The sequence below is a fragment of the Apteryx mantelli genome, chromosome 12 (genome assembly GCF_036417845.1).
Source record: "Apteryx mantelli isolate bAptMan1 chromosome 12, bAptMan1.hap1, whole genome shotgun sequence".
Classification (NCBI taxonomy): Eukaryota; Metazoa; Chordata; class Aves; order Apterygiformes; family Apterygidae; genus Apteryx; species Apteryx mantelli.
In genome coordinates this window covers 2,164,145-2,191,162 of record NC_089989.1, presented here as the reverse complement: position 1 = coordinate 2,191,162, position 27,018 = coordinate 2,164,145, and the positions used below count along the sequence as shown (strand labels likewise).

Below are 27,018 nucleotides of genomic sequence, written 5' to 3'. Positions count from 1 at the left end.
TTTCCCCCTCTTCTCTGAGCATCCTGCTGCCCTTCTCCCGTTTCCTCCTGCGTTTGGAGGAAGATGGGGCTCGGGCACTGGAGACGTCAGCTCCCTGCGCCGTGCTCGGCCGCACTTCCCAGCTGAGGATGCGAGACCTGGTGATTCATCTCTCCGCGCCTTCTGTGGCCAGGCGTGGGAAAACTGCGGCGGTGGGGCTGGTGCCAGGGCCCTCCGCATGCTAGAAGGAAGGGTTTCCTCGCGCGCCAACTGTGGAGCGCTTCGCAGCAGGAAGCTGTTGGGGCCGGGGCCCTCAGCAGGCTTCAAAGAGGGAGCTCCTCTCGCCTGCAACAACGGGAACAGACCATGTTTGCAGTCGCCACCTCTCATAAAAATCCCGGCAGAGCTCCAGCCCATGTGCGGGCTACCCTTCCTGAGGGGGAGCCCTGGCTGCAGTGCAGCTGGGCATGGAGCAGCTCTTGCCCAGCCTGTCCACCCCCTCGGTGCCAGCTGCTGGCCTGGCTGGGGCCTCCCCTCCTCTTGGCTGTGTGGCACGGAGACCCTGGTTGCAGTCCTTGGGGTGGTCCTGGGTTTTTGTCGCCCGTTCACGGGGACCCTGTCGCCCAGGGCTGCCCCTGCCCCTGGTGGCAGGGGGGAAGCTGTGGGTGGGTGTCAGTGTGCCTGTGGAGGGGATTTGGGGTGTGGGGAGGGAGGATGAGCTCCTGCGGTCCCTGGCAGCTGTCGTTACACCACTTGGAAACTGCAAGTGCTCATAGGGTGAATTCAGCTGGGCTGTCCCCCACCCCTTCCCCTCTCCTGCCTTGGCCAGGGCTGTGAAGGACTTGGTGGGAACCTGAGCCTGCACCACCATCAGGCCTTTCCTGCTCCTTTCCACCTATTTTCCCCTTTTAGCGACAAAATCACTTAAAAAAAAAAATCACATTCTGGAGTCCCCTGTCAGCTTTGCTGCCAGCCCACTTTGTAACCTTGCTCCTGGCTCCTTGGCTCCCTGTGCCTCAGTTTCCCCTTGTGCCTCCTGTCCTTCTGTAGTCTCAGCAGGGTCTGTGGCTATACAACCCCTGGGGTGGGGTGTGTGTGCAAGAATGGGTGCTTTCAGCCAGCTCTGCCCCGGGGACTTTTTACCCCTGTCTCTAAGGCATTGGCACACTTGATCTGGGGTGCAGGGGGGTTGGTGGCAGATGGCTGGAGAGGAGCCGAGCAAGTGGGCCATGGCTCCCTGTGCCAAGGAGGCGCCCTCCTAAGCTGTTGCAGCTGTACCAGAGCAGGAATTGCTTAATGACAGTGGACTCAAATAAACACAGCCAGATGAGGGAATGTGCGAGGGAGGGTGTCACTGGCCAAGGGCTCCGGAGACTGTGGTGTCAAGGACAGCCAGGCCTGGGGACGTGCCGGGAGAGTCGCCGACGCCTGTTCCAATGCGGGGCGAGCCTGGCTCTGCCCCACCGTGCCTAGCACCGTTAAGCGCTCGGGCTATGCGAAGAAGGTGACTGAAAAACGGGGGTCTACAAAAGGGGGTGTGCTTGCATCCTGCCACCACTTCCTGACGTGGCTTCGCGGGGTACCCAGTCCCTCCTGGCCTGTGGACTGGCAGGCTGCACTTTCCTTGGGCTGGTAGCACGGGACACTTTGGGGGCATAAAGCTGCTGCCCAGGCTGGCTGCAGCATTTGGAGGCAGCGAGCAGGGTGAGCCTGCGTTCATTTGGTGGGGGGCGGCTTGGCCCCACCGGGACCAGCTGCCACCGGGGGCTGACCTGAGTTTGACTGGACCTGCTGGGCTCTGGCTGGGAGCCTCTGCAAGCTCCTTATGAGCCCCTTCCTCCCCAGCTAAAGGTGTGAGATTTTATCCCCCTCACTCCCCCAGCCTTTATCTAGTAAGCTCATTAGCCCTCAAAAGAAATCAATTAGTGATGGGTGGCGGGGCTCCTCCTGTACTGGCTTGGCCCCTTCCTTCTGGTGTCCTTGTGCCCCCCCCTCAGCAAGGCTTTGCTGTGTTCCAGGGGTCCCTTTGGTGCCCTGTCCTCTCCTCTGCTGCTTCCCTGAACTTTTCCCATTCCTCTGGTGTATTCATTTGTTTTTTTTGCCCAGGAGGTCTCAGAAATTGCTGGCAACTAAAGATCCAGAATTGAGCTCCCTGAGTGCTGTCTGATGCTTGAGGGAGGAAAGACCCAACCAGCTTGAAAATGTGGCAAAATATTCTCCAGGCCCCCTACCTGGAGCAATTTGAGCTATTTCATTCCCTGCTGCCTCTTTGGCGGTTAGCAAATTGCCTGTAAAAATGAACCTAGTTCCCTTGCAGAGTGTGTGCTCTTTGCAGGCGCTGGCTGCTTGTCAGAGACAAATGCGGGATTTTAGGGGTTAGAAAATAAAAACAAAATTAAAAAAAAAAACAACACAGATCATGGCACGCGGTGGTGGCTGTTGTTCAGTGGGTTTCTGTGAGAATGAGCCATGGCTTCTTGTTTGCGCAGCACCCTCTGTTAGCCAGGCCAGGGCTGTGGCTCTCAGCAACGCTTGGTGAGGAGGCTGTGGGTTGCTAAAACGTGTTGTACGTTCCCAAATTACAGGCTTTGGAAAAACCATTTCAAACCCCGGGATTTTTCCCTAGGCCTCGCTGCCACAGCTTGGTGTGGCAGCAGCCGTCCCAACCCATTTTGTGGTGTATTGCCCCTCTCTCACCCTGGTGCAAGGGACAGGGTTGGTGCTTTAACGTGGCTGGGGAGGATGTGTTCAAGGAGGTTGTTGCTTGGAGGTATTGCGTGATTGATCCCTTTCTGTGCATCCCTGAGTCTGTGGGCACCCTCATCCAGGGCATCAGAGCCCTGGATCAGTGTGGACCCAGTGCCGAGCTTTTCCTGCACCCCCTAACCCGAGTGTGAAGCGCGTTCGGTGATGAAGGGGAGAGCCGGAGAGGTCATTTTGGTCACTGTGAGGCTGTTGTCCACGGTGCCGTGCTTGTGGTCAGATTGAGAGGAGTGCTTTTGAACTGGAGAGCAGGAAATTTTCCCTGGGTGGTGGGGGGAGATAGGTCCTTGTAGCTTGGCTGCCCAGCCAAAGCCGTGTCGAGGGGTTTAGCATCCCCTAAATCTCGTAAATTGGCTCCCAGACCAGCCAGGAGGTTTCCAGCCCTGCTTGCTATCACAGATGCTCTCAGTGGCCTGTTTTTGGCCAGGATACAAGAGGCCAGGCAGCCCCGGAGCAGCCCAGAGGATGCTGCATCTGCGGGACAGGAGCTGCTCTCCTCAGGGAGAAGAGGTCTCAGGCTGGGGGAGAGGGTGCAAAGCACGGAGTGATTTATGGCTGGAAATTAGCCGTGGAGAGGTTGTTTCCTTTTGGAGGAATGAAAGAGTTTCTCCAAACAAGGGTTCCTTCCTGAGAAGGCAGCAGGGGTTTTTCCTGCTGCTAATGAGGCTGGACCAATCCAAGGGACCAGCTCCCCAGAGTCTTTTCCAGGCCAGGACCTGGGTGAAGGGCCTTGGGGGACACAGTGCTGGCCGCCTCACCTCTGCTGAGTGACACTTCCTCACTGTGGCACATCCTCACATCTCCGGCTCGGCTGGTCGGCGGGGCTGGGGGGGAGGCCCTGGCGTCCCGCTGGCGCGAAGGAGCCCTCGAGGTCGGTGGTGGGACCGGCCAAGCGGGGAGACGCTTTTCCTTCCCTGCGAGAATTTCAGAGCCCTGCGCTTTAGATTCATCCTTGCTGGCATCCAGGGGATGTTTTGCAGACAGAGTCACTCTCTGATTGAACAAAATGTTTCATGTCATGTCTTTATTTTCAGTTTTTCCCCTGCCACTTCTAAGTACAGATGAGAGGCTGTCTCAAGGGGGGACACCACTTTGATGCAGAAGGCGAGACTTGCGTTTAGGAAAATGTTCTGCTTCAAGAACTTCTCCCTATTCAAAGACTTGGGGTAATTTTTAGTACAGCTTTGCTGAAACCCTGTTCTTTCCTGCCCGCCTCTTCCTATGATGCGGGTGGGGGATTAATCAGCATTTTCAGCGGAAAAATGTGTTTTTTTGGCCCACTCCCAAATTGCCCTGCTTTGGAGCTGGGTGCAAGCCTCCATGAGGTGTATGCTGCATGGCTGGGCTTGGGGGCCCAGGGGCCCCAGGCACGCCCCAGCAGCCCCTTGCAGCACGCCCCATCCCTGCTGTGCTGCACTTCCAGGGCTCTCATTTTGCCCCCACATGGAGCTCTCCCCTTCCCTGGGGCTCTCAGTAGTGCGGCAGCACTGCGGGATGGCTGCTGAGAGCCGCCACAGCCCTGGAGGTGATGGGACAGGCTGAGCCCTGTGTACCCTGGGGAGCTCTTCTGATGCTGCCACCCATGCCCCAAAGCAAAGGAGGCTTAGCCTGAGCTGGGGGAGAGCAGCCCAGCCCAGGCTCCTGCAGGGCAAGACCCTGTTGCCCTTTCTTTCGGCTTTGCTCTTTTTGTGGGGAAGGGGTTGTGCTAGCAGGTGGAGCATGGGGGTTTTGCCCATGATGCAGGAGGAGTTGTGGGACAGCTCTGGGGGTCTGCAGCACATGGGTTGCACTGGCAGCCCACCTCCGCGTGCTGCAGGCCCCCACTTCACGTTTGCTTTCCCCCTCTTTGTGCACACGTTTCTAGCCACGGTTCTTCCTTCACTGCGTGAGGAGAATTTCCAAGCAGGTGCTAGGTGATGGCACACAGAGACGCTCCCCGTGGGAGCTGGAAATGGTTTGCAATCAAAGCAAACTAGCACAAGTAGCTGAAATGCTCAGTGGAGCAGTGCAGAAGCTAGAGCCATTTCATCTCCAAGTCCTCATCAGACTTCTTCAGTTTCCTACCACCTGTGAATTGGTTAAATGGGAAAAGAGCTTGGCTCAGGGCCACAGAAACTCTCTTATTACAAGTAATTAGCTTAATTACATCATAAATAACCCATCAAGGGGTAGCGAAGTGACGCTCAAACAAATAAGCAATCCTGCTTTCATAATGCAACCCCCCCCAGCTCTTTGATCAGCTCCAATAACAACAAATGATTTAAATGCAAGCAGGGACAAATCCGCCACCTCCAATCTCTGTCCTGCACCAGCTCAGCCCCTCTGTCTGGGTTTGTTGCCTAACTTGCCTTTCTCCCCCATTAGGAGAGTGACCAAAAGGCAATGTGTGAAATTTCAGGCCAGGAAGGGGGGAAACTCTTCCAAAAGGAGTGATGGGGCTTACTTTAAATTCCTGCAGTTTCCAGAGTAAAAGATGCCCTGGGTGGCAGCTGTGGCCCTGGGGTATGGCTGCAGCAGGGCTCGGGGGGGGGGGGGCGGCTCTGTGGTGTGGATCCAACAGCCCTGCAGTGCTTTGCCATGGACTGAGAAACCCCATCTGCAGCCATGGGATTGCAGCAGCCTGCTGTCGACCTGCTCCAGGCAAGCTTGGCTTCCTGGACAGGGGGCCTGACTCTCCTGAGCATTTTAAAGTGTTACAAGGTGCAGAAGGGGGGAACCTAGAAAGATCTCTTCCTTTAACCTCTGCTGGCATGATAGCCTGCCTGCTGAAGTATTTTGGAAACACTGGTGAAATGTCTAGCTGTGTCTTTTGGCTCATAGTTGTCTTTTATAAACCTTCCACCGGTGCTTAATGAACTCTCTGGTCTAAGGTCTAAGAAAGGAAATGTGTGAGCGTTGTTCTGACTCCTTCCCACCCCCTTCACTGGCATCGGCATCTCACTCCTTTCCAGAGCAGTTAAGTCGGTTTGATCCCCCCAGGTCACTGCCACGGCTGGCATGGAGAGGAATGCCGCTTCCCAGGTGGAGTGGGCGGGTGCCCCCAGGCAGAAGGGAAACACAACAGCCAGCAGCCACCAGAGGCTCGGGCAGGGGCAGACCCACGGGGCCTTGGGGAAGCAGGGCAGAAGTTTTCCAGCACAGGCAAGACATGACGTGCGGTCCTTTCCACCATGCCTTCTTCCCCGCCTGGCTCTGCTCTGGGGAGCCTGGGCGGGTGAGTTGGGAGGTGACACTGCCTCACCGGGCTTGCTCCAGCACATTCCCTGGCTTTGCTGAGAAACACAGTGTTAAGTGATGGCCCTGCCAGTGAGGGCTGAGCTGGCATCCATCCCTGCGGGGAGCTCCAGGCTCTTCTCACCTGCCTTTTCTCCATCTGTTGTGTGATGGCTGCGGGATCCCTGGCTGGGGAGCAGGGGGATCGCCACAGAGGGAAAAAAGGCCACCGGGAAATGGCCTGGACTTCTCTGACACAGGCAGCTGAAAGTGCTGAGACTCGTCCCTGCCATCCTGCTCCTGAGGGATGTGGGCCTAAGCCCTGTAAGAGAGAAGGGAGCATGTGCCTATGACCTGGACCTTCCCAGTGTGTTGATCTCTCCTGCAGTCCCTGGAGGGTCTGAGACAGTCAGGACTCCCTTGCCCCATGGCAGGTTCCTTCTCCAGTCATGGTGGGTGTGTGACAGCCGTGGGAATGGCGTGCGCCGGGCAGGGAGCTGTGGGAACCAGGCTCTGCAGGCCAGGCCGTCAGCTGTCAGCCTCAAATTGGTTACTGCACCTAAATCCAAGCGTGCAGGGGACAGCACTGCTTCCTGCCCACTCCCACAGGGCTGGGGTGCAGGCAGGTACCCACTGGCCTTTGGGGTTTGCAGGTGGGCAGCTTGGGGGTACACTCCAGGCATTGGGGGCTTTTCTATCCCCATTGCCCCTTTTCTTGCTGGAGCAGGGACAGATTTCCTCTCTCTGGGGGTTGGGGAGGGTTCTTTTACAGAAAATTCAAAGGCTTTAGCCCTGATCCTGCTTTGGGTGGTCCAGGCCCATGCTCCAGCTCAGAGGTGCAGCCAGGCCCCCTTTGCCTGGCAGCAGCTCGGGGCCAGCTGGGGTTGCCTGGCTCTGCTCCCCTCACAGCACTCTCCGGTGGCCTTTTCCTATCCTGTTTTTCTTGCAAATCTCTGCTTCTCTGCCTCGGCTGGAGCCTTGTAATCCGGGAGGTGATTGCAGGGACATGGGCAGGTCCCTGAGCAGCTAGGCCCCCTGTGTGGCAAAAGCATTATCTTGTAGGAGGGTGAGAAAGATACATTTGCCATCTGCTCCAGCCCCCAAATTGATGTCCCTGACTGGAGCTGATTTGGCCACCCTAATCCCAGCTCATCTCTGCTCTGGGTGAACGGCTTACCTGGGGAGGAAAAAGATATTCAAAGCTTGCTTGGAACCAGCCATAACCTTGGGATAGGAGCTGCTCCCTCCTGGGCCAGCTGCCCTCCTTGCTGTCCTGCTCGACGCGGCCCCAGCTCCCCCAGGGACCCATGGCTGAGCGGGAGTCCCAGCACCAGCTCAGCCAGGCCTGACTTGCTCTTCCCGGAGCTCTTTGGAGACAGCACTGTATCGCTGGTGAAATACAGTCAGGGCTACTCCATTGGCATTTAAATTAAATTCATTCACCCAGATTAAAATAAAGAAAAGGGCTCCCAAAAGGCAGTGTCATCTTTGCTGCCAGGACTGGGGAGAGCGGTTATTGAATATAAACATGGCGTGTAATTTACATGTTAATTATGTTGAATGCACTACAAGCCCATAATTAGAAACTAATTAGGTGAGAGCGCGTGTAATTGGTTTTGCTGGCACAGCGGATGGGCTAATGGTGCACCTGGGGAGATGGCCTTCCCAGTCCCAAAGGGGATTAACCCTTTGCATCCACTGTGCCAGCTCCTGCATGAGAGGTGCCCGAGGGGATGGGACCCTGGAAGCATTCATGTGAGGTGAACGGGTCTCTGGGATTCACCCAGCTCTGCTTTTTGGAGGGACCCAAAATCACATCCTCTATTTGGAGATGAGCCCCGCTTTGGAGACACGCTGGTGAAGGGCTGTGGCTGGTCTCTCTGCACTGACAGCTGATTCGGTCACCTCTGAGTTTGAGACCACTCTCATCTCCCCCTGCCCGCTGGGGATGAGGGGCAGCATCCAGTGGGAGAGGGCCCTGTGGCAGCATCCCACAGTGTGCGGCGTTGGGCTCTCGGCTTCAACAGCCGATCCTGACTCCTCCGAGGCCGTGCTGCGGGTCAGCCGGCCTGCCGAGATGGTGAGGGCGGAGGCATGGGCAGCTGCTACCGCACCATCGTCAGAAAGCTGTTTGGTGAAATGAAGAGCTGTAAATTTAGAACAAATAAGAGGGGAATTTGGCTTTATGGAGCGTATAATCGGGCTGTGCTGTTCACAGCCGATGTGGAGCAGTGAGCTGAAGCCAAGGGGGAGAGAAGAGGGTTGCATTTTGTTGCTGTTGAAAGGTCTGGCTAGTTTCCTGGCCACCAACATCGTTTGTAGCTGCTCAAGGGTGGAGGGTAATTAAATCTCATGCTCAAGACCATGAAATGATCGTGGAAAGGGGATTCCTCAGGTGTCTGCATCCAGCCTGGCTGGGAGCAGGTGGCTTTGAAAGAGCAAGGGCTGCACGGGGTGAGACAGGCAGTCTGGACGAGTTGTCAGGGCAAGAAGCAGCCCTTCTTTGTTATATTGCAAGGTGCCGAGAGCTGGGGCTTGGCTGTTACTGGCTGGAGCCCAATTTGCTGTCCACCTGAGAGAGGAATTCCCGGAGAGCACCCCTACCACAGGGCGTGAGGTGGGTGCTGTGTGAATGATGGGTCCCAATACAGGAGGATTTGTAGCCAAGCAGCCCCAGTTTGAGACCAGTGCCAGAGCTGTGCTTTGTAAAGGGAATGATTTCAGCATTGGCTCAAAATGGAGGGGAGAAATCCCAGATCCATGGGACCCTGCATTCGACACCACATGCCCTTTCTCCTGCCTCCATCATCTGGCCCATGGCAAGTGCAGCCCTCCATCTCCATATTGGCCACCCCACATGGGAGCAAAGCATTTGGGGGATGCTCATCCTGACCCCTGGCAGGAGCATGGCCCAAGCCGCCGTGCCAGGCAACTCCTTGTGCACAGGGGATGGAGACTTCCGGTTCCTATGGCAGGCAATTAAAAGGGGATTAGGCTCTTGTCCAGCCAGGGAACTGGGGCTTTGTTGCTCTCTGCCGCTGCAGAGGTTGGCCTTTGGGATGCAAGGAGGAGTGCGTTCAGCAGGCAGATCCTCTAATGAGCTATTTTCTCCAGCCCAGGGGATACATGGCTGCTTGGCCCTGTGCCCTGGGGGAACAAGGCTACTTGGGGGAGCAAGCAGGGCTGGCGCCAGTGGATGAGGCCCCCTCCTCACACTGGGTTTGTGCTCGGGCTGCTCCGCCTCGGCTCCATGTGCGATGCCTGGAGGTGCGAGACTGGGGTGATCGTGCCAGATCTGCCCCTTTGTGCCCCCAGTGAGATGGCTTTGTTTTGCCTCTCACATGCATCCCTCTCCCTGTGTGCAGATAGAGCCATCCTGATTTACACCCACTGTGATCAGGTCTGAGTCCGGGCATCTGGGTGGAGGCTCGCCACTTGCACCAGGCCCCTCCGCTCTCACTGCTCCCTCAGGGCCATGCATGGGGTCCTGCTGCAGACAGGCGTGCATCCATGCCACGGCCTCTGCAGCCCGACACACGCGTGTTTGGGAGGTCATGGCTGTTTTCCCAATCCTGCTTCGTCCTTAGATTTGGTGCCAGATCCTCCTACCCTGCCCAGCTCCCCACAGCAAGAGAGAGCTGGCCAAGGGTTCTGTGGCCCCTGGGGACAGGCTTGAAGGCAGAGCAGGCAGGGATTAAGCAGGGAGGGCCCCTCTCCCTGAGCTGCCCCCAGCAGGGGCTCAGGGGATTACGATTGGGGCAGGTCAGAGGTCGGAGTGTGGGCTCGCCTGCCTGTCCATCACCTTTTTGAGAAATTGGCTTAGAGATGCCCTCAGCGTCACGGGGCAGTGGGCGCGCGGGCAGGGGGAGTGGCACGTGTCCATCAGGGCCTCTGTCAGGGCAGCCCCAGCTTTGTGGGTGCCTGAAGCATGTGGGTGTTTCTGCGCCCTCTGATCGCTGGGGCGTAGGGGGCTGAATGGGGTCTGCCAGCGGGGTCTACGGCCCTTTGTGCCGACCCCTTTCCCTGCAAAGCCCCGGCAGCTGCTCCAGAGATGGAGGCCTGGGAGCAGTTCCCAGGCACTGGGGCAACCCTGTCCAAGGCCCGGGGATAGATGGACCCCCATCAGCAGGGGATATTTTGGACCATTGTCAGAAGCAGACCCTCCTCTGCCAGCATTCGGCACCATGTGATGTGCCAGAGAGAGGTGTTGCATGGCTGGGAAGCTACAGGAGTCAGTGGTGGCTGGCTCAGCCCCACAGATCTCCTGACACATCCTGGGTGGGAGAGGAGGATGATAACAGGGATGCGTCCTCTGGGGAGGTTGGATGTGGTGTCCCTGGGCTGCCAGGCAGATGTGGGGTGCCCCCGGACAGCCTGGGCTGAGGTGAAGCAACGTGCTGTGGCGCCTGCCCTGTTTAGTTACCTTCTCCGGCTCACAAGTCTCTGCTTGCACCTTGGTTATTTTTATCTTCCATTTGATGGATTGGTGCATGGTTTTAGTGTTGGTGCCAGATTCCCATTTTGTAGCAGTTTAAGGAGTCTCTAGAAGTGCGTAAAGTGGCCCCATCTCTTCCACCGCATGGCAGTTTGCAGGCTGGGAAACGACCTCTCATGCTCGGGTGTCAGGGTTGGCTCCTGCCCCTCCTCTACCTGCGTCACAGTGCTCCCGGGCCAGCCTGGCCTCTGCCCCTTCGCAGCCTGTGCCGTGGGTGCTGCGCTGAGAGAGGTGCATGCTGGCTCGGACACCCGCCCATCCCCTCTGCGGGAAGCAAGGGTAGGAGGGTTCAGCATGACAGCCTGGCTGGGATGCACTGCCCGGCCGGCGTGCTTCCCACAACTCTGTTTCGGAAGGTCACCGCAAATGGTGTTTTCCGGTTCCCCTGTCTTTTTGGAGCTGCCCGGCACCTTCCTTGGCTTCCAAGCTGTGTCTCCACTCTAGGCACTGCGAACTTCCCTTTGGGGTCTCATCTGTCTCCTGCAGGTTGCAGTACCACAGCGTGCCCCGGTGAATTCAGTGTTGAGTGGATCTTGGTGATTTAGACAGGAGAGTTCCTGTATTTTTTTCCATAATTTACAGCTGGTGGCAGGAAGCCGGTTCCCATGCTTTCCCTGGGGTGGGGGTCTGTTCCTGGTGCTCGGCTTTGCTGGCAACAGGGAGCTGCAGAGGCCGAATCCTGTGTCCTGGGATTTTATCCCCATGTCCCCTGGGAGTATCTGCATGCCCAAAGGTGGTACCTACACGTACCACTGCATTATCCATATCTCCTGGAGTGGTATCCATGTGTCTTGGGGCAGTATGCCCCTCTCCTGGAGCAGTATCTGTGTATTCCAAGGTGATACCCCATGTCCCAGGGCAATATCTTTGTGTCCTGGGGCAGTACCCATGTGTCCCAAGGCAGTACTGTGTGTCCTGGGGTGGTATCCCTATGTCCTGGGCAGGCCTCCTGTTTTCTTCAGCTGCCTCCCATCATGTCAGTGTGATCTGCCTTGCTGGCGGGCAGCCCACACACACACCTGCCCAGTGCCAACCAGTGCCTTCCCAGTCCTGAAACAACCCTCATTAGCTTGACTTTAATGGGGGAAATGGCATGGACTTCCCTTCCAGACCATCATGTCTGTGTGCAGTGGGGGCCTGGAGCGTGCAGTGTTGTGGACAACTGTTCCTCACTTGGCTTCCTGAGAATGCTTTCACAGTGCATTGTGGTAAACTGACTGGTGAGCCCCAGGAGGCCAGGGGACAGGGAGCTGCAGGATTTTGCTTGCTGCCTCAGGCTTCCTGGCCCCACACTCAGCTGCCCCACTGGGGTTCAGGACCCCGGCTCATGCTGCTGCCTAGCTATGCCTGCTGCTGCCTGCCTCATGTCCCTGCCTGCTGCTGCCTGCCCCTGCCTGTCCCATGTTCCTGCCTGCCACTGCATGCCCCTGCCTGTCCCATGTCCCTGCCTGCCACTGCCTGTCCCATATCCCTGCCTGCCGTTGCCTGCTGCTGCGTGCCCCATGTCCTTGCCTGCCGCTACCTGCCACTGCCTGTCCCATATCCCTGCCTGCCACTGCCTGCCCTGGCCTGCCCCACGTCCCTGCCTGCTGCTGCCTGCCCTGGCCTGTCCCATGTCCTTCCTGCTGCTGTGTGCCCCATGTCCTTACTTGCCACTGCCTGCCCTTGCCTGTCCCATTTCCCTGCCTGCTGCTGCCTGCTGCTGCCTGTCCTGTGTCACTGCCTACTGCTGCCTGCCCCGTGTCCCTGCCTGCCCCATTTCCCTGCCTGCTGCTGCCTGCCCCTGCCTGTCCCATGGCCCTGCCTGCCTCTGCCTAGCTATGCCTGGCTCTGCCTGCCCCGTGCTTCTGCCTGCCCCTGCCTGCCTCTGCCCACCCCCAGCCCTGCCCCTTGGCCCTTGCCTGGCCCTGCCTGCCCCTGCCTGCAGCTGCACTGGCAAGGCAAGCCCTTGGGTCCAGGAGCAAGGAGCCCTGGGTGCAGGTGCAAGGTGAGAGGCCAATCCGTCAGGAAGTAGGTGGAGGAAAGTCTGCACAGGGCTGGATGGACACAGCGCCAGGGACACGGATGGCTGTGCCGGGGACTGGGGACAGCCTGCAGGGCTGGTTGGGAAGCAGGGAGAGCACTGACACACATGCACACGCTGTGTGGAACATGCACACACATGCACACACAGCAAGGCATGCATGCACACGCACTGCAGGTGATGCACGCATACTCTGATGTATGCACATGCACATACACACTGTATGGGCAGGCAGGGCAGGATGGCAGTGGGGCAGCACCCTATGGGGCAAGTCATCCCAGTATGCCATGCGGCAGGTGGGGTCTAGTCCCAGTGCCCCGTGGGGCTAGTCTCAGCATGCAGTGGTGCAGGAAAGGGGCTGGTCCCAGCACCCCATAGGGCAGCTGTGGGTCCGGTCCCAGCATCCTGTGGGGCCAGTCTCAGCACCACATGGGGCAGGCGGGGGGCAGTCCCAGTGCCTCGTGGGTGGTGGGAGAGTCATGGCTGGTGGTGGGGAGCATCTGGAGCACAGATGGGAGGCAAGGGAGGAGGAGTGCACTGGGGTGGGTGCAGGGACACATGGACCCCCAGCCCCTCTACCTCCCAGTCTTCACCATGTGCCTGCCCCACAGGCAAGGGGCACCCATGCCCCACACCTCCCCAGCCATGTGCTTTCAGGGTACAGGGCAGGCTGGGTTCCCAACTGGTCACATGCTGGCCCCGCACAGTCCAGGTCCCTCGTTTTCTCCTGCCCCATCAGCTCCAAAACTATGTCCGTACCCACACCCCCCCAGCAAACACACTCGTGCATGGTCTTATTGAAACCAGACACCAGAGCCATAGGCAGCCAGACCCCTCCACATGCTCGCACGACGCATGCACACCCTGTCCATCCCAGCCCCAAGCAGAGTCTGCAGGCTGTGCTTCATTAGCCTACCCTTCGTTAGCTGCCTTCCTGGCCAGCCCGCCCCGCTGGCAGGAGGTCAGGGCAACGCTTTTTGCAAATTAGCGCCATGTCCGCCCTTGAGAAAGCACCGCTGGTGGCGGCAGGGCCAGCAGACCCTCAAGGTCAGTGCGAGGCTGTGGGGAGGAGGAGCGGAGAGATTGATGTCACATCCCGTGACACTGTTTCCTGGAGCAAAGTGTGCCCAGCAGGGCCAAGGAGGAAACCCGCTGTGGGAGCTGTGGCTGAATCATGCCCTGGGGGTGCCTGCTCTGGGCTCTGTGCCCGTGGCCCACCACAGGACAGTAGCTGCACTGGGTCCTCGTGCTATGTTGGGCTGCGGCATTGCTGGGGCACCTGGGCATGTGTGGGCAGCAGCCGTCATGCCTGGCACCAAGTGTGTGTCCCAGCTGCCAGACTCACCCACATCCCTCAGGCCACAGCTCTGTCAGCACCCACGCACCCCCTGTGCTGCTCTTGGTGCAAGCTCCTCAGGGGCCACAGGCCCGTGGCTGGGTATAAGGGTGGTTGCCCACCCTGCCCTGGAAGAGCTTGCCTCCCCACTAGACCCCCTGGCAGGTCCCCTTGCCGTGCGGGATGAGGCCCTCCAGATGTGGGCACACGATGAGCTGGGAGACCTGCTCTCAGCGTGGTGCATGGCCACCCCGGCCCCCAGCCTGGGGCAGCCCTCTGCCAACACCAGGATGCCAAGTTGCAGGATGCAGCCTTGCCGCCTGCCTCCGTCTCTCCCCTTGCTCCACTCCCCAAAGAGGGCAGATACCTAAGTCCTAATGGGGCTGAGAAGAGTTGGGGGTGAGCTCTGTCCCATAGTGGGAGCGGGCAGGGACTGGGGGCTATGTGCCCAGGATGGCGAGGGCACCCTGGTGGTACCTCTGGGATGTCCCCATGGGTTTTGGAAGCACAAGGTCAGAGAGATCTCAGGCTTTTGGCATCCCAGCTGGGAATAGCAGCTGGATGCTGGATCCATGCCCAGCCATTCCTTGCTCCTTCTTGGTGGAGACCTAGTTCTGCATGTCCCTCAGGCATTACAGGGGGCCATACTCTACTCTTGCAGCAGAGAGGTGGGGTCCATGGGGACTGCTTCCAGCCCCAATCCAGTACAGCTGCCCACAGCACCTGTCTTTGGGGTGGATGCAAAGAACAGGCACTTGCATGGAGAGACAAACTCTCCCCAGGCAAGAAGGGGCTGTGACATCAAATCGGGGTGACATCCAATTGAGGTGGCACCCAATGGTGGTAGCATCCAATTGGGGGTGGCATCTTGTACATGGGGATGGTGTCTGACCAGGGTGGCCTCTGATCGGGGTGGCAGCTGACAGGGATGGCAACCAAGAGGGGTGGCGTCCAACCTTGCTGTCATGCCCTCATGCTACTGCAGGCGTTGGGGGTTCCCCCAGCACTGGGGATGGATGGAAGGAGGCAGCAGGCACAGGGAGGGCAGCCTGGAGAGAGGATGGAAAGCCAAGCGCTTGTGCGGTGGGCACAGGGCAGGTATCGTCTGCTCTCGTCTGTCTTGCTTGTGCCCCGGCCCCTGCCGTGTGGTCCCTGGCACCGGCCCACATCATCTGCAGCACTTCTGCCTTCCATCTGGCTGTCTCATTGCACTCGTGAATATTCATGACCCTCATTATCCTCTTTCACTCATTTCTCCCACACACAGGCTAAAAATAACTTCCCAAGGGGGGAGGATGGGGCATGCGGGGTAGGGGTGTAAGTTCTCCTTCCCCTCCCTGGGAGGTAGATAATTTGGGTCTCAGCTCCCCTGTCTGAGGGGCTGGTGGCCAGGCTGGGGCACAGGGACACATCTGTGGAGCAACTGGGGCAGGATGAGAGAGGGCCAGAGGGCTGACAGCAGAGCTTTTGGGAGCCACAGCTGCTTGGCCAGGGTGCCAGGGAAATCTGCCCCCTTCCTGCCCTGTCTCAGCTCTTGCCTTGGAGCTGCCTTCCATCTGGCATGTGCCCATGGTCTCAGCTAGCAAGGGACCCAGGTGGGCTAGCAGGGGCTTGCAGGGCAGGGTGAGGGGTGCCAGGTGACTCCCCAGCCCAGCAGTGCATCCCGCTGTGCCAGAACCGGCCAAGCTGTGGAGGGTGGGCAGAGCCTTCCTGCAGGCCCTGGTGATCTCCCTGCCTGCCTGGCACAGAGACTGTCATTTGACACTGCCACTCACATGACACCAGCCGCCCCCACCCTCGACTGCCAGCACTGAGCCCTTGCACCCACCCAGCTGTTGCCAGGATCACTGCAGCCCACAGGAGGTTAGTGGGAAGGACCTCTGGGACCCTTACCAGGGTTTCCACTCTGCTCTCACCCCTTCACCAGCGAGGGCTGCTAGAGAGCCATCTCCTAAAATAGCCTGTGAGGGCCAATGCTGGTGGCCTGGTTCATGCCCTCTGGCTGCCTGGGGTGCAAGAGGGTGGGTGCCCCCTGCCCTGCCCACCCATGGGTGCCAGTGTCCCTGACAATACCCACAACAGCAGGGTCACTCAGTGGGCCATGTTGCAGTGGAGGGCTCTGCTGCCAGGGGCATTGGGTACTGACGGGTGAGTCCAGGTCCCCCTGCCTGTGTCCAAGCTACCTCAGCTTGGCTGCCCCAGCTGGAAGTGAGCATCTCCTGTGCTTGTCCAGCATCCCACGCTGTGGTATGTGCCCTGCCCCAGAGGTGGCTGCATCATGGTGCTCACTCCTGTGCTGTCTGCCTGGCTCATGGAGGGGGAATGGGGCACCGCAGCGGGCACAGATGGGCACAGTGGGGTTGGAAGGTGCCCACCTTTCTCCCATGGGTCCTGGACCAGCAAGGGGTCTCCCAGCTGGGAATGGGCAGGGGTTGATGCTGTGCAGAGCTGGAGACAGGTGCCCAAATGCTGAGGCAGGTGTGACACTGGGGGAGGATGGTGGGCATGGGGCGCTGGCACACTGATATGGGCCCCTTTGCCCCACAGAGCTGAAGGCCACAGGCACTGCGCACTTCTTCAACTTCCTGCTCAACTCCAGTGACTACCGCATCCTGCTCAAGGACGAGGACCACGATCGCATGTACGTGGGCAGCAAGGACTACGTCCTCTCGCTGGACCTGCACGACATCAACCGCGAGCCCCTCATCGTAAGCGCGTGTTGTCACCAACAGGAGCAGAGGGCTGGGCCCGGGGTGGCCGCCAGAGGAGAGGGTGGCACAGGGCAGAACCAAATGCCCCGGTCACGGGGCTGTGGGCTGAAGGGATCAGGAGCCAGACAGACGTTTTGGAAGCTATGGTCTGAGTGTAGCACAGTGCTATATGTGGGTGACTGACTGAGAGTTTGCACAGAGGAGGGTCCATCTCTGCCCCGTGATAGCAGAGGGGTCGGGAAAGAGCTCAACACCAGGGCCGAGTCAGGCCATGAGTGCAGATCTCCCCTTTGCTTGTATTCTTCCAGATCCATTGGCCTGCTTCCCAGCAGAGGATTGAGGAGTGCATCCTGTCGGGCAAGAACAGCAATGTGAGTGTGCTGGGGACAGGTGGACATGCCCGTGCCGTGCCAGCTCCCTAGAACCCTGAGCCACAGGCCATGGCCACGGACACCCCAGGGGTTTTGATGGCCACCACTAACCCACTTTAGGGAGCCTCAGGGAGGTTGGTAGCCACCACGGGGCTACAATTCATGTCCTCATGTCCTCCCCTTGAAATCCCATCCCCAGAGGGCCACTGCTGTTCGGCCTGTCTGGGCAGCATCTGCAGCCATGCCAGGACAGGGTGGCACTCCAAGATGTCACACCATGTCTTGCCAGCCCCTCTGCCTGGCCACGCAGGCCCTGGCAGGCCTTCTTGGGCAAGTGCTAGGAGGAAGCCAGAGGCAAAGGTCCCCCACATTGCTTCCTCCCACCTAACAGAACTGTACCCTCAGCCATGCCAGCCCCATGCCAGCCCATGACCCGTGTCCCCTGCCAACCCATGATCCATGCCAGCCTGTGCCCCATGCCAACACATGACCTGTGCCTGTCCAAGACCCATACCAGCCTTCCAGCAGCCTCCCAGCTCCTTGGCCTGCCTCCTCCTGCTCTCCAGCTCTTCCTCCTGGGGCAGATGTTTCCATGCCTAGGCAACTGTACCCCACAGTGCCTGCCCTAGTGCAAAGGCTGAGGTGTGGAGGGAAGGGTCTGTGCCCAGTGAGCCCGAGCCCTCCCTGTTGGTAGCGTGAGCTGCAATGGGAGCTGGCCCCCTCCCTGTCCTTGCTGTGGTTGCCAGCCCCTCCCTCTGCTTCCCAGGGGGAGTGCGGCAACTTCATCCGCCTGATCCAGCCCTGGAACCGGACCCACCTCTACGTGTGTGGCACTGGCGCCTACAATCCAATCTGTGCCTTTGTCAACCGTGGGCGCAAAGCGCAGGTGAGGGGTGGAAGGTTTGAGGGGGATGAGCCTGGGCCTGGCTGTGTCTGCATTGCCATCTCGGGGCTGCAGCTGGGTGTGGGAGGGCATTGGGAACGTCTGGGTCTGTGCCCTGGGCTAGTGTCAGGAGGGTTTCAAGGGGGAAGTGGATGGGGAAGCAGACTTGCTGGTCTCAGCTTGGGTGCACCAAGGACTCTGTGGATAATATTACCATGCTGTTGAGCGTGGCTGAGCCATCTCTGCAGAGCAAGGCCTGAGGATCACTCTTCACACCTGACTTGGGCTGCCCCAGCCGGATCCCAGCACCAGCTTCGACCCTCCCGCTCCACGGGCACCTCTTGAACAGCATCTGCCAGCATCTCTCGAACAGAGCGTGGGATATGCCTGTGCCCAGCTTTCCACCTGCTGGTGGATCATGAACGCCCTTGGGATGGAGCGGCCTCTCCAAGGGAATGGAAAGTGCCTGGCACTGCACCAGCGCTGGCATTTCTCAGGGAGAAACGGCATGGACAGGCCACCAGGATGCGGTGGGCACGCTGTGGTGTCGCGGCTGGCATGGGGAGGGGGCACTGCTGCCGCGGGCTATGCTGGCGCATGAGTGTGTGTGGCAGTGCTGCGTCTGTGCCCTGCACTGCGGTGTTCCCAGGTGCCAGTGAGAGAGGATGACACTGGCCAGATCCTCATACTGACAGCCATGGCATAAGCCGAGAGGGCAGCTGTGAAGCTGTACGGCATCAGGTGGCCTCATGGTGATAGGAGGGTCCTAGGAGGGAGCTGGTCTACCCAAGTGCTGGCACAGGGTCAAAGGATGCCCTGAGTGACTGCTGTAGTGAGCGGTAAGGGGGGGGAACGCTTGGGGGACTCTGCTTGCTGAACTGGTGGTCTGCACTCTGCGAGGTGTCTGTCCCCTCAGCACTAGTGTTGCAGATCCTGGGTTATGCTCTCTAATGTGGCATAGCCTGGTCATAACAAGCCATGCTCTGAGCCTGAGCCAAGTGAGGTGCATGGTGCTGTACATAGAGGGAGGGCCTGCCCGACACAGGCACAGGTATAGAGAGAGAGATTGATACGGATCAGTGCCACTCCTGGACTGGGCTTTTGGGCAGCACTTCATGGACTCTGCAGCATTTGAGGAGGATCGAGGGGGTCGTGGGCACCCCAGTTGCATTGAGTGGTAGTGTGCTTCCCCCAGAAAAAAGGCTGTCATGTCTCTCTTCCAACTGCATGTGGAGTGAATGGTCCAGTCTCAGTCCCAGAAAGCATGATGCAGTGGAGAGAGAGGATCCCAAGCCCTGGGGCCAGCAAGCCCCACAGTGCCAATAGCTTTCCTCGTCTCACCATCTCTCCCAAGCACCAAATCAGGGCCTCACTATTCCACGAGGGAGCTTCCAGTTGAGGGGCTCGTCCCACTGTTGTGTCCTGGGGCATGAGCCCTCCCTGGCCAGCTGGATGGGCAATGGCAGAGCCAGCTTCACCAATCTCTCTTGCCATGCACCAGACTGGCCTTGGCCTCAGGGAACCACTCCTACGAGAGCTGGACTCATCTTGGGAAAGAGCTGCACCTCTTCTTGGAGGGGACAAAGCCCATCTGCTTGCTGCCTGCCTGCTCAGTGAGGGCTGTCAGCGCTCCTGCCTGGTGCCAGCCCTGCCCTGAGGTGTGAGCTGGGACACCTGGCTCCCCTTGGCCAGCACTGCCCAGAGGGGAGCTTTCTGGGAGGGATCTGAATGGGGAAGTGGCGCTCTACTGCTCAGCATGCTCCCTTCGCCCCTGGTCTTGGTGCCCTCCCGCACACACCCCTCCCACACACCCCCACCCTGGGGTGGCCCTCTCCCCCCCCGCAGTGCTAACTCTCTGCCCTGCTCCTTTTCCCCAGGGATTTCCGCCGAGCCAGCCCGTCCAGCCGGGAGGCCGGGAAAGCAGATCAGCTGACGGCCTCCTCAGCCCGAGACCAGCGGAAAGCAAGGTGGGAACCGGTCTCGGAGCCCGCCAGAGCCATGCCCACCTCTCCTGTGGGCACACCTGAGCTTAGAGTTCCTTCTCCCTCCCACCAGCATGTTCCTGACCCTCCAGCCCCCCAGGGCCAGGGGCGCCCCTTGCCAGGGGATGCCTGGTAAAGTCTCCTTTCCCCTCTCTACAAAGCTTCCTACAGCAGCAGGCCTGGTGTCTCCTCTCTCCTCTCACTAACTCCTTCCTTCTCCCAGGCCTGTCAGGGATCCCCGTGGGGGACACTGTCAGGGACGGCAGTCCCTCCCCAGCCTGCTTTTACTGTGCCAGGCCCTCTGTGTCCCTTCAAAGCAGAGCCAAGCATCAACAGAGTCATGGGGGATGGCACCGCTCACAGCGGAGAATGCAAAACCCATGTGCAGAAGACGTTTTGGTAGGGCCTACCAAAATGGCGCTGAATGGCTGCCTTGCTGGCACCCATGGGGGGCAAAGCTGTAGGCTTCACCTTCCCAAGCAGAAGTAGTTTCATTAGAACAGGCAAGCAGGATCAGGGAGGCAAGTGTCACCAGCTTCTCACGGGGAGTTCCCAGCACCCAGCCTGTCCTGACAGTGTCTCCTCTTTGAATCTCTCTCCTCCGGACTAATATGGATCAGTGCATGGGCATGGGATCCGTGCAGCCCTGTGTATCACCTGCCAAGCCTGTCTCTCCCCCATACTTCCCCTACACTTCACTCTCCTCTGCAACCCAAACACACACGTCCTTTTCCCCTTCAGAGGGAGGTTGGCAGATGGGTAGAGTTTGATGCTATCAGCCGTGAGCATCTCAGTGGCTGGGGGCACTCTTGCCTTGTGCTGCTGCTAGGGACTGGCCACAGTGCTCTGAGATGGTTCCATTGCTCTCCCATGGCCAACTGGTGAAACACTATTGCCAAGGGCAATTGCCTAGGGGCCCCGAAAGGCCTCCCCATTCCTCTTCTTGATGGGCTTGTCCCAGGGACAGGACTGCAGTGCCCATCAGCGGAGGGCAAAATGCAGGAGTGTTTCCCATCCAGGCTGCCCCTACTCATGGCCTGCCCTGGAGCTGGGCTGAGAACTGGTCTGAGACCTCCATAACTCATCTCACCCTAACCACTGCATGTTTGGTCTCCAACTGCCTCCTTTCACCCTCTATTCCATTGTGGCAGGGCCTCACCTTGGACTGGCTCTGGCCGCAGCCAGAGTGAATGCCACCCTCTCTCCTGAGCACTCAACACATCTCTCGCCTCTAGCCCTAGAAGGTGAATGAGCAGGACTCCCAGCCTCTCATTTTAGGGAAATCTGGTGCTAGCCAGGGCCTGGGCTTTGGTCTGATTTCCTCCAGCTACTGCCTGGCACCCACTGCCTTTCCTCCCTCCATAACCCCCTGCTCCTGCACAAATACAGCTCGCCATGCCCAGGGCAGCTTTATGGGGGTCATCGGCACCTGCTTTCCAGGAAGATCAATGCATTTTGAGCAATGAGAGTTTGAAGGCTGTCCCAGCATCAGCCAAGCCATTCTGTTTACCAGGCAGCTCTGGCACTGGGCTGGGCTTGCAGGTTTCCTTTTGCCTAGCTGGTCTAGCCTGGTTGGGTAGGTCAGGTTTTGCGGTCAGGTCCAGGGGTGCATTTGAGAGCTGAGTTATCCCAATAAAGCATTTGACCACCTTAGGGAGCAGGGGCTGTTCGGGGACCAGTGCGCGCCCTGGCAGAGGAGTTTGTGGAGATGGGAACGGCTGTGCCAAGGGGCCAGTCCCATGTGGCACCAGGGCTGGGGCTGTCTCTGTGCCTGGTCCAAGCCAGTCCCTGGGGTCTGGGCTGCCAGGCTGGGCTAGTGGGCCCTGGCTGCTCCCCTGGCCTCAGGCCACAGGGCCAAGAAGAGCTTTCATGAGCAAATCCTCTGGTGGAAGACACGTGGAGGGAAGAAGAGTGCTCCTCACTTCCCAACCATCAGCTCCCTGTCCCGTCCTGTCTTCCTGGACCCTGAGTATCCTGTGAAGACTCTGCTCATCCTTTCAGCAGGCTTCAGGGGAGCAGCTGTTGCAATGTCTTTGGCTCCTGTTTCAAAGCCAGGATGTGGGATGAGTGGGCAGGTCTGCTGGCCCAGCTTCATTGTGTTGGCCGTGGTGAGCGCCCAGGCATACTGAGAGCTGGTGCGTGGCCTGGGCTTCTGCGTGGGCTCCCAGCAGGTGCTATGCGTGGACGGGCTGTCTTGGTGCTGCTTCTTTGGGGTTCTGCATGCCTAGGAGCCCTGTGTGCCCAAAACTGTTGTGACAGCTGATTTCGAGTGTGTGTCTGTGAGGCAAACTGGGTTTAGCACCTGGCGTGGGTTTATGCAGTGGTGCTGGGTTTGCCATGTGTCAGTTTTGCCCGGAGAAGGCAGAGGCAACAGCAGGGAGAGCAGCTCCTAACAGAGCAGGGCAGCTGGCTCCAAATCCCACCAGGACTGGACTCAGAACCTTGTGGCGATGCCGTCCTGGCAGTGACCACTCATGGGTGGCAAACTGCTCCTCACTGAAACATGTTGGGTCTGGCAGCAGAGATGTGCCCACGGCTGAATACTGCCCGTCAAAACAGCTGCTGTCGGGGGCTCCTGAAGCAGTAAAAGCAGCCTCTGCAACATACAGCACAGCCAGGCCCGTGTGTCCCCGGACCAAGGAGGCGACTGGGAAGGAGCAGTGCTGGAGGGTGACTGTGTTTGCCAAGAAGCAGATGTGGGGGATGCCCCATTTTCAGCCTGGTGGCTCTGGTGGGTCTTCAAGCAGCAATGGATCAATGCTGTGGAGAGGATGGACCAGCATCCAGCAACGTGAGAGAAGCAGCTCACTGGGGCCTCAGCCTTCCTGGGAGTCCTACAGACCTCTGAGGTGGTCTGTCCACATCCATGCTGGGCACTGTGCATCCTCAGTCCTTCTGGCAGCAGGAATTGTTTTGTAGCTGCTGTGCTCCACCTCCAGAAGAAGCTGCATTTCCAGCAGGCACAGCTGACCTCTGTGTTGGAAGGTGCCCCAGGGATGGAGGGGAAAGATGTGATACACTCTTTGTTTTGCTTCCTTCTCCAGGATTACATCTTCTACCTGGAGTCAGACAAGCTGGAGTCAGGCAAGGGGAAGTGCTCCTATGACCCCAAAGTAGACACTGTCTCTGCATTAATAAGTGAGTCCTGTATCTTTTCAAGGCCAATGTTACCTGGGGATAGCTAGGGGGAACATACAGGTGAGACAGGAGAGCTGCTCCAGTCATCCCATTCGGCATTGCCAGAATATCCCCAAGAAGTTGAGCTCCTGCCCCTCCCCCCCCCCCCGCCTGCTCCAGCTGCAGCTGGTCAAGGTGTCTCTGGGTATCCAGCAAGACCTGATCCCGCAGACAGGAGCTTTCCTTACAGGAAAGTAACAGCCTCCCATGCTCTTCAGCATGGCCACAGGCAGTGTCTCTTGGGCAACATGTTGCCTAGGGGCTAAGAGCCAGGACCAGGGCTGGACAGAGCCTGGAGCCAGTGGGAGAAGGACCACTGAGGGTGGGAAAGAAAGGAGATGGGGGTGCATGGGCAGGATGAGTTGGGGGCCCTGTGGGGCTAGCTAATCCTTGTTCTCCCATCCACAGATGAAGAGCTCTATGCTGGTGTCTACATCGACTTCATGGGCACTGATGCGGCCATCTTCCGCACCATGGGAAAGCAGACGGCCATGAGGACAGACCAGTACAATTCACGCTGGCTCAATGGTGAGTTTAGGGTGTCCTTGGCTCAGCGTACTGTTTCCCAGCGACCCCACCATGCTGCATCCTTCTCATAGGCTAGAGAGACAGTAGGTAGCATGGGCAAGCAGACAAGTGGTGTGGGCTGGATGGACAGATGAATGGATGGATGGATGGATGATGGATGGATGCAGGAATCTGGACTGGAAGAGGGAACTAAAGAGGTTTCTTTGAGGACAGATTGATGGATGGATGGATGGTGGGAGTCTCCTAGGACAGACAGATGGAGGGATGGCTGTATGGAGCATGGTGACAGACAGCTGACTGTGCCACTGCTGGGCAGTGGGACTGGCCAGCTGGTGGGCAATAGCGCTGGTTCTGTCAGGGCCCGTGCCTGGGTTTATGCAGGGGTGAGATGTCAACCGTGTCGCTTGCAATCAGTGACCCTGAGCGCTCATCCTGCCCCCCTTGGAACCCTCCAGCCATGGGGTGGCTGAGGCAGCTGAGTAAACAGAGCAGAGCGGATTGGATGATCCTGTGGGGCCTGGGAGCTGTCGGGGCAGTAACCTGAAGAGGGGGAGCTGTCAGCATGGGCTGGGGACTAGCTGATGGATGGCAGGGAAATGCTTCCTGCCGAGCTGTATGGATCCTTCTCCCCCTCCCCGCCCCCCGAGCGGGGAAACTGGTTCCCATAGCCCTGCTTTTGGAGCTGTTGGAACCCTGGACCCTGCAGACCCTGGGGCTAAGGATGCTCTGATCCCCTGCAGATGGAGCACTGATGACCACAGGAGACACCCATCTCAGGGGCAACCCTGGAGCCCCTGGTTCCTCAGACATGACTGAGGGTTGGTTACCCCTGTGACCGCCACAGTGGTTTCCAGGGGTGGGTTCATATTGGGGGGGCTCAACATCCTGTTGTGGTGGGTTCAGGGGATGCTGGCATCACCTGGGCCAGGTGGAGGTGCTGCTGGGCTGACTATGCCATGCCATTGCAGACCCAGCATTCGTCCATGCCCAGCTCATCCCCGACAGTAGTGAGAAGAACGATGACAAACTCTACTTCTTCTTCCGGGAAAAATCGGCTGATGCCCCACAGAGCCCAGGTGTCTACTCCCGCATCGGGCGCATCTGCCTGGTATGTGTGCCAGCCTGTGGCCATGCAAGGGGCTGTGTGGGCAGGCGTATGGGGTGGTGATGTGCCTGGGGCTCATCTTGGGGGTCCTTCTGCTACAGAACGATGACGGGGGCCACTGCTGCCTGGTGAACAAGTGGAGCACGTTCCTGAAGGCTCGGCTTGTCTGCTCTGTGCCAGGACCTGATGGGATTGAAACGCACTTTGATGAGCTTCGTGAGTGTGGGCAGGGGTCCACAGGGATGGAGAGGGGTCGAGACCACTTTGATGCCCCCCGTGCCAGAGTCCTTCTGCACCCATTTCCCCCCCCCCTCCACTCACCAGCTCCCTGGCACCCTATCTCCTGGGGAAGGCCAGGAGTCTAGCGCTGCCCCCAACTCTTACCAACCGTGCCCTCTCAATGAGAGAGGTTGGAGGAGCCAGGAACTACATTCACCCTGGTGCCCCCTCTTGCTAACCTGGTGCCTGTGGTGAGATGGTCCCTGCCCATCTTCCTGCTGGTGACATGCTCTTCCTTCTGTCCCAAGAGGACGTCTTCGTCCAGCAGACACAGGACACCAAGAATCCTGTCATCTATGCCGTGTTCTCCGCTTCAGGGTGAGTGCCGTCACTACTATGGCAGCCATACCGTGTGGCCACATGGGGTCCCAAGGCTTGTGGGCTCCAGGGGCCACTGCACATGGGCGCCCACCAAGGCCAGAGCCGCCCACCCCACAAAGCAGTCTGGAGGGCTGGCCAAGGTCAGCACCCCCCAGCTGCCATACAGTGCCCGACTGGGGGCCTGGTAATGCTGGAGCAGCACAGCACAAGTGGGGCGGGTTGCTCTGCTGGGGAACCTGGCAGTGCCAGCCCGAGGGCAATACCAGATCCCTAAGGCTGACTCCCCTCCTTCCAGATCCGTGTTCAAAGGCTCCGCTGTGTGTGTCTACTCCATGGCCGACATCCGCATGGTGTTCAACGGGCCCTTTGCACACAAGGAAGGCCCCAACTACCAGTGGATGCCCTACACAGGCAAAATGCCGTATCCCCGGCCAGGCACTGTAAGTACCCTCCAGGCCCGGGGGTCTCCAGCCAGCCCAACAGCGAGTGGCATGGGGAAGAGGGCCTGTGTGTGCCCAGCAATATCAGGGAACCAGCACCCTCCCTCTGCCCGGGACAGCTCAGACCCTGCCTGTGACAGGGGACTGGTTCTGGCTTGTGGCCTAGGCAGAGCCCCAGCAAGGAAAGGCTGGGCAAATCTGTTGGCTGGGCCAGAGCAAGCGCCCAGCCTGGGGGCCCCTGAGTGTGGGTGATGTTTCACCCACCTGCCCTGTGTTGCAGTGCCCCGGGGGGACGTTTACACCATCCATGAAGTCGACCAAGGATTATCCTGATGAGGTGATCAACTTCATGCGTGCACACCCGCTGATGTACCACGCCGTATACCCAACCCACCGCCAGCCACTGGTTGTGCGCAGCAATGTCAACTATCGCTTCACCACCATTGCAGTTGACCAGGTGGATGCGGCAGATGGGCGCTATGAGGTGCTTTTCCTGGGCACAGGTACCCACGCCGCGCACCGCAGAGAACGCAGCATGTACCAGCGCCGCCCGGGAGGGCAGGGGCACCGCCAGGGCTAGCGAGATCATGGTGCCCTCTGCTCCTTCCAGATCCCATGTTAGAGCAGGGCGAGGGGCTGAGACCCCTGTGCCATGGGTCCTACAATCCAGCCTGGTCCTTCCCCTGCCCCAGTGCCCATCCTAGGTCCCCATGAGCTAGCCTGGCTTTTAGCCCCACTTCCCACAGGGAAAGAGGCCATTCTGCATCTTGCAGCAAGCCAGCCTGGAGGCTATTCCCCAGTAAGTTACTGGTGCACGCTCGGCTGGGCTCCTTGCTTCTGAGCAGGCAGCAGAGGCTGATGGACTGGCTGCTGGATCCCCCTTGTCCTGGGCAGCAGCAGTCCCTAGTGAGAGGCAATTACTTGAGCTGGTGCGCTGCACCCCAGACACAGCTGCCTACTGCAGCACTATGGGGATGGGATTGGAGTTGAGGGCCCTTCTGACCCTCACCCCAGCAGGGACTGCCTTCCCAGGAGGATGGGGGATGCAGGTGCCACTGAACGGCCATGCACCATGGTGTCTTGCAGATCGAGGCACTGTGCAGAAGGTCATAGTGCTACCCCGGGATGACATGGAGACTGAGGAGCTGATGCTGGAGGAGATCGAGGTGTTCAAGGTAAGGGCCAGTCTCTCCTGCACCTTCCTCAGAGCTCTGAATGCCCATAGCCTGGCCTTGTCCCACTGCCCCAGCCTACCCCATGCTGTCCAGTGCTGGCCTGGAGCCAATGGGACACCCATCAGCCCCTTGGGTGGCTCTAGAGGGATCCCACCCTAGATACAGAGTGTTGTCCCTCCTGCTTACTCTGCCCTGGCACCCTCACAGCTGCCCCCACCCTCCCCAGCTGCCTTGTGA

General features: G+C 59.0%; 1 protein-coding gene across 4 annotated transcripts in view; it reads left to right on the top strand.

Moving 5' to 3' along the window:
- Positions 1-27,018, top strand: part of SEMA3F (semaphorin 3F) — a 40,740-nt gene that overhangs the window by 10,419 nt on the left and 3,303 nt on the right. For 2 of the 4 annotated variants that reach the window (XM_067303682.1, XM_067303681.1), the window contains exons 3-14: positions 16,357-16,517; positions 16,829-16,891; positions 17,658-17,777; positions 19,652-19,741; positions 22,801-22,894; positions 23,342-23,461; positions 24,430-24,569; positions 24,668-24,782; positions 25,094-25,163; positions 25,462-25,606; positions 25,887-26,109; positions 26,693-26,781. In XM_067303682.1, the coding sequence (XP_067159783.1) occupies positions 16,357-16,517; positions 16,829-16,891; positions 17,658-17,777; positions 19,652-19,741; positions 22,801-22,894; positions 23,342-23,461; positions 24,430-24,569; positions 24,668-24,782; positions 25,094-25,163; positions 25,462-25,606; positions 25,887-26,109; positions 26,693-26,781 (1,430 nt within the window). Of the gene's footprint in view, positions 1-16,356; positions 16,518-16,828; positions 16,892-17,657; positions 17,778-18,054; positions 18,305-19,651; positions 19,742-22,800; positions 22,895-23,341; positions 23,462-24,429; positions 24,570-24,667; positions 24,783-25,093; positions 25,164-25,461; positions 25,607-25,886; positions 26,110-26,692; positions 26,782-27,018 lie in introns of those variants that run through there. The other 2 variants (XM_067303683.1, XM_067303684.1) reach the window with 2 other exon arrangements.